Consider the following 12,826-nt stretch of genomic DNA (forward strand, 5'->3'; position numbering starts at 1 on the left):
CGACCACTTCTTTCGGGCTTTGCTGTGCTTCTCATTGTAGAAGGGTACCGGCCTGCCTTTTTGTAATAATACTCTTACAATTCCGACATATGAAGCATCACACTCAACCTTAAACAATTTGTCGAAATTCGGAAAAACCATGACCAGTGTTGTGGACAACCGATGCTTAATCTCATGAAAGCTCTTGTTAGCCTCAACAGTTCACTAAAACGGTCCCTCCTTTATACAATTTATAATAGGTGCGATTATCGTGTTAAGATTCCACACGAATTGACGATAGAAGGTCGTCAAACTGTGGAAATTCCTCACTACATGAATGTTTGTTGGAATCGGCCATTCCTTAATGGCTCGCACCTTTTCATCGTCCACACGGATGCCCGTGGACGTTACAACAAATCCTAGGAATAACATAATATCTGTTAAAAAGCTACACTTCTTCAAGTTGAGGTACAACTTGTTAACTTGTAGGACCTACACCTTCTTGAGATGTTCCTTGTGCTCTATCTCATCCTGGTTATATATAAGGATATCATCAAAATATACTACTACAAATCGGCCAGTGAATAGTTTTAGCATTTGATTCATCACACGTATAAAAGTGTTTGGTGCATTCGATAGACTGAAGAGCATGATCAACCACTCATACAACTCTTCATTGGTCTTGAATGTTACTTTTCACTCATTACCGGGTTGGATACAAATATGATGGTACTCGCTTCTTAGATCTAGCTTAGAGAACACCTTCGCCCCTTCTAACATATTGAGCATGTCGTCCAACCGCGGTATTGGGAACTGATATTTGATGGTAATTTTGTTAATTGCTCGGCTATCGACACACATGTGCTAGCTCCCATTTTTTTTAACGTTAATAATGCTGGTACGACACATAGGCTCATGCTCTCTTTGAAAAAAAAATCCTTACGGATCAATTCCTCCACCTGCCTTTGAAGTATCTCACACTCCTTCGGACTCATCTGATAATGAGGACGATTGGGCAGGCTAGCCTCAGGGACGAGGTGTATGTGATGTTGGATATCCCTCATAGGGGGCAATCTATCAAGTAAATCTTCAGGACAGATTTCTTTGAATTCGTTTAGCTATAGCCTTAAAATTGGAGGAATGTTTGAGGGCTTTGTTTTCTCGCCTTCACCACTATGACGTATACCTCGCTGGTTTCCTTGGATTCCTCCATGAAATCCCGAATGGTAGGGAGGGAACTCTCCTCCATTTAAAAAACTTCAGGGTGGTTCTTTGTTGCCATAGGGTTAAGGATTATTTTTCGACTATTTTTGACAAAGACGTTAACATTGTCTCGTCCTTGGTGTGTCACATTATGGTTGACCGAGTAACATATGGCATACTTTCATGTTGACCATGTCACAAAGTATTTGATCTTTATAAGTTTTGTCAATTGAAAATGAAACGGTGCATTATTCAGTTACCTTGGTCTCATTCACCTTTTTTTTAATCCAGACAATTGAGTACGGGGAATGATGTTTTGTCATTGGTAGTTATAGCTTGTCTACCATCACTCTTGAGATGATGTTCTCACTATTACTACTGTCTATGATTATATCATAGACTTTGCCATTGACGGTGCACCGCATATGGAATATGTTATGCCTCTTTAGATGTAGTTCCTTTCATAGGGTGCACAGTAATCACCTCACAAATAGAGATTCGTCACGATTCTCGCCCATCCATTTATCGTCACATACTCCTTCCTTAGTGGCATGTTCATGTTCATCAAAGCCAGAGTTTTCTTATGTGGCCTCACCTTTAGTGCCTCATTCATTTATGATCAAGTGGGTTGCAGGGCGTTGAGGATAGGTGTTTAATAAGTGGCTCGGTTAGTTACAACGGTAATAATTGTTCGACCTTGACTGAACATAAGGATTTAAAATCCTACTTGGGCCCTCTGTTGTGCATGTTACACGTTGAGGTGTAGATGAGTCACTCCTTGTATCACGATTTGTGGTTATAGGAGGTTGAGGACGTTCTCCTATTAGTTCTTTTCTCCTTGCTAGCACTGGATCTTACGTGGGACCCATCATGGGAGGGTCAAGTTGAAGGATAAGGCTGAGCAGAAACTCTTGCAAGTTATGTTTCTGCCTTACCAACATCTGAACTCGATCCTGAAATGTCAATCGTAAACCACCTATAAATTGTGCTACCTTCTACGATTCAGATTCTGACAAATTGTTTCGTGTTGCCAACCACTAGAATTCTTTGGTATAATTTATGATAGTTCGATTTCTCTATTGGCAATTTTGATATTAATGGAATAATACATGCTCGTAATCACTAGGAAGGAATCATGATCGAAGAAGGCGTTTTATCTGTAGCCATGATGATATGGGCGCCTTGTTCTGTCGGGCATGTGAGAGTTGCAATTCCTCTCATCATGCAGAAGCACCAAATTTTAATTTAAATACTACTAATTTTACATTTTTATGCTCTGGCACGTCCATGTAATCAAAATATTTTTCTACTTCGGCTAGCCAAACGAGGAAATCTCGTCTGCGTAATAAACCGTTAGAACTAGGAAGTTCGACCTTACCTCAATAGTTTGTTTTAGCAAGATATATAAGATTGCCTCCATGGATTGGTCGTCAGGCACAACCTTCATTAAGGTTCTCATTGTTAGAGCTCGAATTATCTGGTGTAGCCCTACGATTTACTATCGGTAGTGCTCTACGAAAATCGAAGTTATGCCGTACAACAACCACAGGTGATAGAGCATCGCCTAGGGCTCGGGGCGGAAGTAATGCAACCGTAAGATGGTCGAGGGTTGCTTGCAGCCCATACATGGTCATCTGACTCTTCTGGTGGAAAGCTTCTATTCTTTTTGAAAGATAACGAATTCATGTATTATCGTCCATAGGATTTTAGTTCATACCTTCGTTGTTTGCCATCGGCTCAAGGCGAGTCCTCGCTTTGATACCGATTGATGCATGGATGAACGTGATGAGGTTGATCACAATCTTCCTCAAGGATAATTACTCCAAATTCACAGAGCTTCTCTGGACTCCTCACAGATATTTCTCGAATCCATGAGAAAAAAGAAGCAAAATAGAAATAAATTCTATAAAATTCATAATTTGATTGATGAATGAAATAAACGAGTTCACGACCCTTTAAATATTAGGGATGCTAAGCCATGAGAGAAGTTTAGGAATCAAACTACAACTAAAACTCCTAGAAACCGTGACTTACTATAAATAGTAAACTTACTATATATAGACGGTCGTGATATCTACTAGCGTGCATGGTTTTTGGCCAAAAATAGTAAGTGTCCTATTTGGCCAAACCATGATGTTCTCCTGATTATTCTAAGCACTTTTCATATTGGGCGCAACTCTTAAAGCCCAATGAATGAAAAGTTATACTCAAACTAAAATGTACTAATGCACTACATCAGTTTCCTTTTGCCATGGCCCACCAAAAGTTTGTATCAGCCTGAAAGTTGGGCCTGTGAGGTTTCAAGGGAGCATTCCTCTCTCTCTCTCTCTCTCTCTCTCTCTCTCTCTCTCTCTCTCTCTCTCTCTCTATATATATATATATATATATATATATATATATATATCCAACCCATCTAATAGGTTGGCCAGCCTGATCATCACCTTTTGGAAAACCATAAAAGTCACTCATTGAGTGCCAGGCTTTTGTTTCACTGTTTATCAATGTTTTGATGTTGTTTCATATCATGTGGAATAGTTGACATGCAAATATTATTGATCATTTTACTAGACAATCCATATGGTAGGGCCAATCTGTTAAAAGGTTTGGATATCATCACATGAACTTAATTAATACTTTGTAAGTTATGATATAATAGACTGTAGCTTATGGTCCATCCAATTAGACAAAGAACATTTTTTATTTGGTAAGGTAGCCCGGGATGGAACGGTTGGGAGACCGAAGCCTTAATCTTCATTTTCTGCAGGCCCTACCGTGCTGAAATATAGATCCACTCCGACCATTAGAAATGTAACCTCATTTTAGGCTTAGAATAAAAAAAAGTTAGGCTGATTTGTGATTCATGTGTGCCATATCAATGGAATAGTTGAGAGAGAGATGTCTACCCTTGATTTATATACAGACTACTGTGATAAGTACCTGAAATCCACTTCAACCATTAGATTCCACACAAAAATCTAAGCTTAGAATGTAAAATTCAAGCCTGTACCTGAGTATGCCATGCCAAGGAAAACAGTTTAAAGGCTGAGTTTTTTCCTTGTATAATGTTTTCAATTGTAGGGCCCACTTAAACAGCAGATTAGGCTAATTTTCGGTCCACATGTCTAACATGGGCTGATGTACTTGATAGTTGGAGTGGATTTCATATTAACATCACTGTGGGGCCTACTCAAATGAGCCCATCCTTTTTTATAAAGAGACTTGAAATAACTCTCATTTCCAGGCATTTATTAATATTAATTACTCCCTAATTTAGTAACTAGTTAGACCATCCAATAAGTTGCGTGGGAACATATATATATATATATATATCAGTCTTGGTCTCATGCCCACGGTACCGCATGAGATATTTTGCACACCAACCAACACAAGTAAAAATGGTGGGCTGGGATTAGGCCCCACCATGATTCGTTCATGAAATCCACCCCGATCATTAGGGTATGATATAAATTTAGTAATATGTCTTAAAATGGAGGGTAGATTTGTAATTCATATGGGTCACATCAAGTAAAACCATTTGGCTAATGGGCATCCCCTACACTGTTTTTGCTCATGTGGCCCACCAATATTATAAATGTGGCTTATCTTTTATCCTTAAAACTAAATTATAGTCACACACCTTATGGATGGAGCGAATTTCAAATAAACATCAAGGTTGGCCAACCCTAGCCGACTCAGTAGTGGTTGGGTGCGTCAGAGACATGGATTGCATGCTGACTCTGTCAGTAACTAACGACCTTGCTACTGGTTGGTGCTAATGGGCCCAACGATGATGTATATATTTAATCTAAGCTGTCCATCGATTTTTCTAGCTCAATTTATGGGATGATCCCAAAAATGCATAAGATCCACATTTAAATTGGACTACACCACATGAAAAATAGTGGTGATTAAACGCCCATCATTAAAAATTCTTAGGTACAATTTATCTGCTATCCAACCTATTGATTAGGTCACAAAGACTTAGATGAAGGGAAAACACAAATATCGGATTGATTCAAAACTTACGTTGGCCCAAGGAATTTTTTAATGGTGGGCTTTCTTGCAAACTTTCTTGTGGCATGGTTCACTTGATATTTGGATCGGACTCATTTTTTAGATCATGCCATACATTCAGCTGGCCAAATATATTGGATGGCTTGGATTAAACACATATATCATTGTTGGCCGAGTAGCACCAATCAGCTGTTAGGTGGATGATGGTCGTCACCGTATGTAAGTAATCCACAGCCTAGGACACTGTCCCAACTAATACTGGGTCAACTTGAGGTGGGCCCACCTTGACATGTGTGTAAAATCCACTCCAACCATAATGAATCAATATGATAATTTAAGGGTATTGCTCCAACATCAGCCACATCTATAATTCCAGTGGGCTACATGAGTGGAAACCGTGTAGGGGACACACACTATCAAAATCACTTCACTTGGTATGATCCACATGCATCAAATTTGGGTCTAATGTTTGGTCACCATGCATTAACCTCTACAAGGCAATTAATGGATAGAATGCATTTCACATAAACATCATGGTGGGCCCTATAAAAATTCAAAGTTAGGCTTCTCCTCTCCCATTGTTTTCTGTTTTGTGGCTCAGTAAATCACAAATCAGCCATATTTTGTGCACCCTACGGTTCAATTGATATCACGGACTGAATCGTTAGAGTGGATCACAGGAACACATCATGATGAGGCTCACTTACAATACACTTGTTTAAATTGGCATGACCGGTGGTAATTCGGTGCGCAAAAGGTATCCTGCGGTACGATGCGGAGGAGACCATTACACACACACATATATCCGAATGCTTAATTACGCACCGGTTCGTAGGGAACTTGAACTTGTGTGGACTTTTTTGAGAATTCATCATATGTGATGTGACTCCAAAATTCGAATAGTCTACGTGTAGCAACGCCTCATGAGATCCCCTAGGCCCAATTTTTACTTTGATACAAAACTTTGGTTGGCCATAAAAAATGAAAACAGTTTCCTCCCTTGATTTGCATTTTTCTTTGATCTGGCTCACTAGAATTTTAGATCAAGGTGAAAATTTGTCCCTTGGGATTTCATGGGATTCCACATCACATGGACTGTTCGGATTAGACGCCCATGACATGTGTGCAAGGTGCGCACGTGCGTAGGTGAGCATGACTATATATGTGTGTGAGAAATGCTCACACAACTAATAGTAGGCCACTCTCACACAACTAGTCGATGTTGTAGTTCAACTAATTGGGGTGTGGGGCCACCATGGTGTTTGTACAACATCTTGTCTGTCCAATAAAATTATCCCATTAAGAAAATGAAATGCCCTAAAAATAAGATTGATTCAACTATTAGGTAGGGTACACCGTGGAAAATCATAAAACAACACCTAAAAACTTTACATTCATATGGAGCATTACATTGTCCTAGTTGTATCATCTTTATTTTTGGTGCATCCTATTTTTGTGATGGGACAACCTTCTTGAATGGATAAAATGTCATACAAACATTATGGTGCCCCTCTTTATATATGTGTGTGTAGAGAGAGAGAGAGAGAGAGAGAGAGAGAGAGAGAGAGGCATGCTCACCTGTGCATGTGTGCACTTTTGCACATGTGTCATGGGCGTCTAATCTGAATGGTCCATGTGATGCCGCATCCCATGAAACCCCTTGGGACCAAATTTCACTCTGATCTAAAACTCTGGTGGGCCATAGCAAAGAGAGATACAAATTAAGGGAGGAAAGTGGTTTCTTTTTTCCTGACCCACCAAAGTTTTGGATCAAAGTAAAAGTTGGGCCTGGGGGTGCTGCATCACCGTTCAGATTTTGGACTCACATAATGTATGAGTTCTCAAAAAATTCGCTTGAATTAGGTGGGAACTAGGTTAGATGAAAACTTACATGAGTTTGGGATCAATTTGACATTTGTGTTTTCCCTTCATCCCAAATTGTGTAACTTTGTGAACAGGTTGGATGGAAAATAAACATCACAGTGGGCCTTAGGAATGTTTCAACAGTGGGCATCATTACCACCTTCTTTGTGGGTGTGTTCCCCTTGAGCCCAAAAATGATCCAGCAAAATGGATGAATGGTGTGGATAAAATTCATAAATCATGGTAGCCCCCACAGAACCCCTTCGTTCATCAAGGCACAATCTGCTTCCCTCTACACCCTGGTGGGTCATCTGACCAATTGCGCACCAATTATATAATTTAAGGTTTAGGGTTGCTGGCGTCCAAAGAAGACAAACTATGGGACAAGATGTAGGAGTCCACCTTGCACAATAAGGAATGAGATCCTCTGTTTGTCACAAGTAGAAAATTTATGTTTTTGTATGTCATCGGTTCAGATCATGTATTACTGCATTAAATGTAGTGTATGATAGGCGTGGGCTGGTTAGATTGCAGAGAACGGAAACTTTCTGTTTGAGGAAAACAAAGGATCCAAATTTATAAGAAGTAGTTTGGTGTGAAATGCCCTTAGTTAAAATTTGCTATCGGTGAATATTAACAGTCCGGTGGGCCCAAGTTTTAAATTGCCGCGTGGTGTATGTATCACGTCTAACCCGTCCATCATATGGGTACCTTCATTTTACTCACAGGGACCAAAGATCAGCTTGATCCTGGACTCAGGTGGGCCACAGAACAGGAAAGAATTTGTGAAGGGAACCTACCCTGGATTTTCAATTGCATCATCTGAGTTATAAAAATAAATAAATAAATAACAGCGTTGACGACTCTTCATCCATGCCATATGCCATACAAAGGGTCTGGACGGCCTGGACACCATACAAGCAACACGGTGGGCCCCAATGCAAATGAAGGGTAGTCATTCCCTTTCAACTTATACCCTATGTGATGTGGCCCACTTAACTTTCCGTTTGGGCTGATTTTGTAGTCATCTGAGTAACGTGAGATGACACTTCTGATTGGTGATCACGGATGTTGTGTATGCACCTTGTGGGCCCACTAATGCCCAGTACCGGTACCATGGGATCCCATCGCTTAAAGGAATTATCATATGGTAAGCTATAGTGATCCTACTTCCATGGGGACATTTGAACCGTCCATTTTATTGATTGGATGGCTATAATTGTTTTGATCAGAACGAATTTTACATAGTAACCCCTAAAATGTGTCCTGGATCTAATGGACAGACCAGATCAATCAAATTGTTTGCCCACATGGCCTGATCAAACTATCTTTTAACAAATTATCATCACCATGACCATCTAAGCTTTATCCCAACTAATTGAGCTCACTACACAAATCCTATTGTTCCACTCTATCAATGATTTGGAGTATCATCTTATTCGACAGCATAAAACTCTTATTATCGCCATGACTATATATAATAGTCTATTAAATAAGTTGATTAAAATAAAAAAGTTTCTTGTAACAAACAAACCAGTAATAATTAATAAATAATCAAACCAACATTTTTAATACAAACTATGATTTAAAAACCATTTAGCGGACAACACAACCCCAATAGTAATCATAACACATGGAAATGTTATCGGCATGCTTAAGAAGAGTCAGAAGCCTGGGTTGGAGGGTAGCCAATGCCATGGCGCTTGTTTGGGAAAACCGTGAAAACCGAACTTGATATCACACCAACCACCGGTGGCACCGCCATAAGAACTGCCTTCTGGGTTGATTCGAACGATGGATAGTAGCAACTGACGGTGTTGGGGTCCATGAGTGCCACGACCGCGAACACGATCAATGAAAATGCTGCATGGACAAAATCGCTAAATCGTAGTTTGTAGCTAGAGAGCTGCACTGACCCTGAGTTCGAGTCGGAAAAGGTCCACATCCCATTTTTCGTGACGATGCCGTAGTAAATCTTCCCATCACTCGCCTTGTAACTATCTGTGAACGATGAGAAACAACATGAGAAGCCGCAGACAGTGAGGAGTGCGCCTGTCAAGTACTTGTTGATGGTGGAGCAATGGCCATAGTTGGATAAGACAGGAGAGAGGAACTGGAATAGGAAGACAGTTCCTGTGGGGAGAAGCTTGATGAGGTTTCCTACTCCTTTGAGAGTTTTGTCTCCTATGGTTTGTTGGGTGGAGTTGGTTTGGGAGTCTTTGGCCATTTGGGTTTTGTGGTTCTTGGTTTGTTTGTGTGTTTTGGTGTTTGATAGGCTGTTTTGAGCCTTTTGGCAGATGTATTTATATAGGAGTTGGGATAGGGTATGGACATGAGATTTATAGTTAGGAATGGTAGCGTGCACGTAATTACATGCTTTGAGTAGAGCATTGGTTAGCTTACACTCTTCGGTACGTGTGGACGTTTTTTTCTTTTTTTTGAACCTAAGGCTTCTTTGTTTCTTGTAGTTTATGTACTGAGTTGATGACATGGGAGAGATTTTGACATACAACGGTTTCTTTCCCGCCAAAGGTTGGCTTATGTAAAACATCTGAACCATGCAAAAGGTGGCCTGCACCATGAACATAGCAAGGGTGAATATGGAACTGATTTCCCCTTGAGGTGAGTGACAGCTGTGCACTATCGGCCGTTGATTGAATGTGAGAGTGTAGCTAGCCCATATGATTGTCGGACCGAATTAGTTTTCGCCCCTGGTGATCTTTTTGCGGCAGCCCACTTTTTGCACGGCTCAGATGTTCAACACAAGCGAGTTGGGTCAAGTCGGCACCGAGTCCGCTCAAGTGCAGCGGGTATCCACGGGTTAAAATCACAACTCAAAACTTAGATTCACATGCCAGAATTGCAACCTCTTCATCAACTTGAAACCTAAGTTTTTTTTTTTCTTTAATATATATGTACAAGTCGAGTTTCAGATCGAGTCACGTTAATACCGAGTTGAATTTGGAGTCAAGTTACTAGGTGACTTGAATTCAACTCAGTTTGAGTTCAGATTGAATGAAGTCAACTTGATTGGGATCGACTTGTCTGACTCGTTCAGATCCAAAAGGTGGCCTGCACCATGAACATAGCAAGGGTGAATGTGGAACTGATTTCCCCTTGAGGCAAGTGACAGCTGTGCACTATCGGCCATTGATTGAATGTGACAGTGTAGCTGGCCCACATGATTGTCAGACCGAATTGGATTTTGCCCCTGGTGATCTTTTTGTGGCAGCCCACTTTTTGCACGGCTCAGATGTTCAACACAAGCGAGTTGGGTCAAGTTGGCACCAAGTCCGGTCAGGTCTAGCGGGTATCTACGGGCTAAAATCACAACTCAAAATTTAGATTCACTTGCCAGAATTGCAACCTCTTCATCAACTCAAAACCTAGTTTTTTTTTTTTTTTTTTTTTTTTTTTTTTAAATTTAAATTTTAATATATATGTACGAGTCGAGTTTCAGATCAAGTCAAGTTAATACCAAGTTGAATTTCGAGTCGAGTTACTAGGTGACTTGAATTCGACTTGGTTTGAGTTCTGCAGATTGGATGAAGTCAACTCGATTCCGATCGACTCACCCACTCGGTTCAGATCGAGTCGGTTCCAAACGAGTTAGATGAGTCGAGTCGTCCCGTGGCCAGCTCTAATCTCATGTGAACTTCTCCAAATAGACAGTTAGGTCTGTTTGTGATCAGCATGGAATGAGGGGCTCAGCATCGCAGCCACCATGTGGAGCTTCTTTGGACGATCGGATGTGCATACAATAAACATCCCATATACCAGAAATCTAATATACTCGTCAGGTTTGCCACACGTGTATGTATTTGGACCGGTGGACTTTCTTTCTTTCTTTCTTTTTTAACCTCCCACGGGAAATTATATAAGTTATTATAGGAATAGGGATGGTAATTGTCAGGGCTTGGGCTTAGCAAAATCAATAGTTGGAGTAGAATGGGCTTGACCAACTCAAAATCCGTGCTTGAGCCAACGTCAGACCTGCACATTCCCACACCTAACTATGAATGCCCTAATTATCCAACAGTCAATACAAGTGAGTGAGTAGCACTTTAGTGGTTGTGACGTTGATGTCATTACCATGTAAAACTAGTAAGGAAATGGTTAGATCTAAGCCATTGAAATGGTAAAAGAGACACTTGCATGAAGAGAAATCCAAAGGGTATTCTTTAATGTTAGACAAAGGAAACATTTGTTTTTAGTACTCTTAAGATAGCCTCAGCTCAAAAATGAAGTAAGCCCTCTTACATTAGCTGGGTAAAAGTGGGCCCCACTTTATGTATTCGTCACTATCTATCCATTAGATATGTCATCCTTACGTTGCACCCAAGACCTAATAATCAATCCACATGGAAACAAGCTGATAGGGAACGCCCACCTTTTATTTGCATGGGCCCCACCATGCCCACCTTGGATTAAGGGTTAGGACAAAAATCAGTCTGTTTTGCAATTTAGGTGAGCCCAAATGAGAATCAAGGTGGACATCCCCTCACAACTTACTACCTTTGCTATCACCCACTAGAGTTTTGGATTAAGCTGATTGTCAGACCGTGGGGCAACATGATGGTATGGCCCAGTTGAATGTGATAGATACACCACATGAATTACACATCTGCCCAGTACTACCATAAGCTTACAGTGCTACCAGTATCATTGGAGCACCCCCTCTGATTAAATACATTTCCTTACTAGTCTACTACACAACAGAACAAAAAATTTCATCTGCAACTGGTGGTTATCTTTTAATGTTGAACTGAATTTATTTATTTTTTTAATTTTTTTAAAAATGAAAAATAATTGGATAAAATGAGAAGATGAGATTTTTTTTCCTTTACTATGTTTATTATAGGATGGTATGGACTTATTCAAACCTAATGGTCTTGGTTGGTTTGGTAGGAGATCTGCATAATTAGGATTAAGGGTTAATTCTGATTTTGGTAGGTTCCGTGCCTTCCACGTCTGTTTTGTAAGATTAGAAGATTGCTTTCTCCTAAAACTATATGAAATTAAGAAGAGAAATTATTCAGTTTGAGATCACAATTCAAATAGACAAAGAAATGACTAAAAAGGTTCATCCAATGCTCCTCTTTTCACCCACAAATTCAAATAGACGATTATAGATATGGAAGAATGAAAAACTTGTATTTTCAGGGCCACTGAATCAATTCTCTTAAAGAAATTTAAAGATAAACAATACAATGAAAACAAAGTGTCATTCCATGTGCGTTTACAAGAATGAGGCGTCTACTTGACAAGCCCCATCCCAAAAGAGCCCATTAAGTTTTGAATTTGACAAATTTAAAAAAAATCATACAACGACAAAGATGATAAGCAAGTAAGATCATTAAATGTGGATCAACCAAACGCCCTGTCTAAGAATTTTTTGTGATATTCTTGTGAAACATTTTCATATATAGAAGCATGCCCAGCTACTTTACACATGACATACATGTTCAATGTAGGATAAATCAAGGAAAATCTCATGAATGGCCTCGATTGAAAAAGAAAATGGGCTAGAAAGTTTCAAGTCTAACTGCATTATGGTTTCTGGTGGCCATAACTTAGAGATTGGTTATCTGTTTTGCAGGTATAATATGCGAGTTCTACATTCTAGCCATTAGGCTCAAATTTGTTTTAAAAAATATGTGATTTAGGGATTAATTTTTATTTTAAGTTAGAATTTATCATTTTAAGTAAGCTACAATTTTTACTATTTTATAGGTGTTTGGGGTTTCAAGAGTCATATAATAGCTTA

General features: G+C 39.7%; 1 protein-coding gene across 1 annotated transcript; it reads right to left on the minus strand.

The window, feature by feature from the left end:
• Nucleotides 1–8,542: 8,542 nt before the first annotated feature.
• Nucleotides 8,543–9,348, minus strand: LOC131226168 (protein DMP2-like). The gene has a single exon (XM_058221896.1). It carries the CDS (start codon nt 9,284–9,286, stop codon nt 8,714–8,716), a length of 573 nt encoding a protein of 190 aa, XP_058077879.1. The 5' UTR covers nt 9,287–9,348; the 3' UTR covers nt 8,543–8,713.
• Between the last annotated feature and the right edge of the window lie 3,478 nt (nt 9,349–12,826).

The sequence above is a fragment of the Magnolia sinica genome, chromosome 14 (assembly GCF_029962835.1).
Source record: "Magnolia sinica isolate HGM2019 chromosome 14, MsV1, whole genome shotgun sequence".
NCBI lineage: Eukaryota > Viridiplantae > Streptophyta > Magnoliopsida > Magnoliales > Magnoliaceae > Magnolia > Magnolia sinica.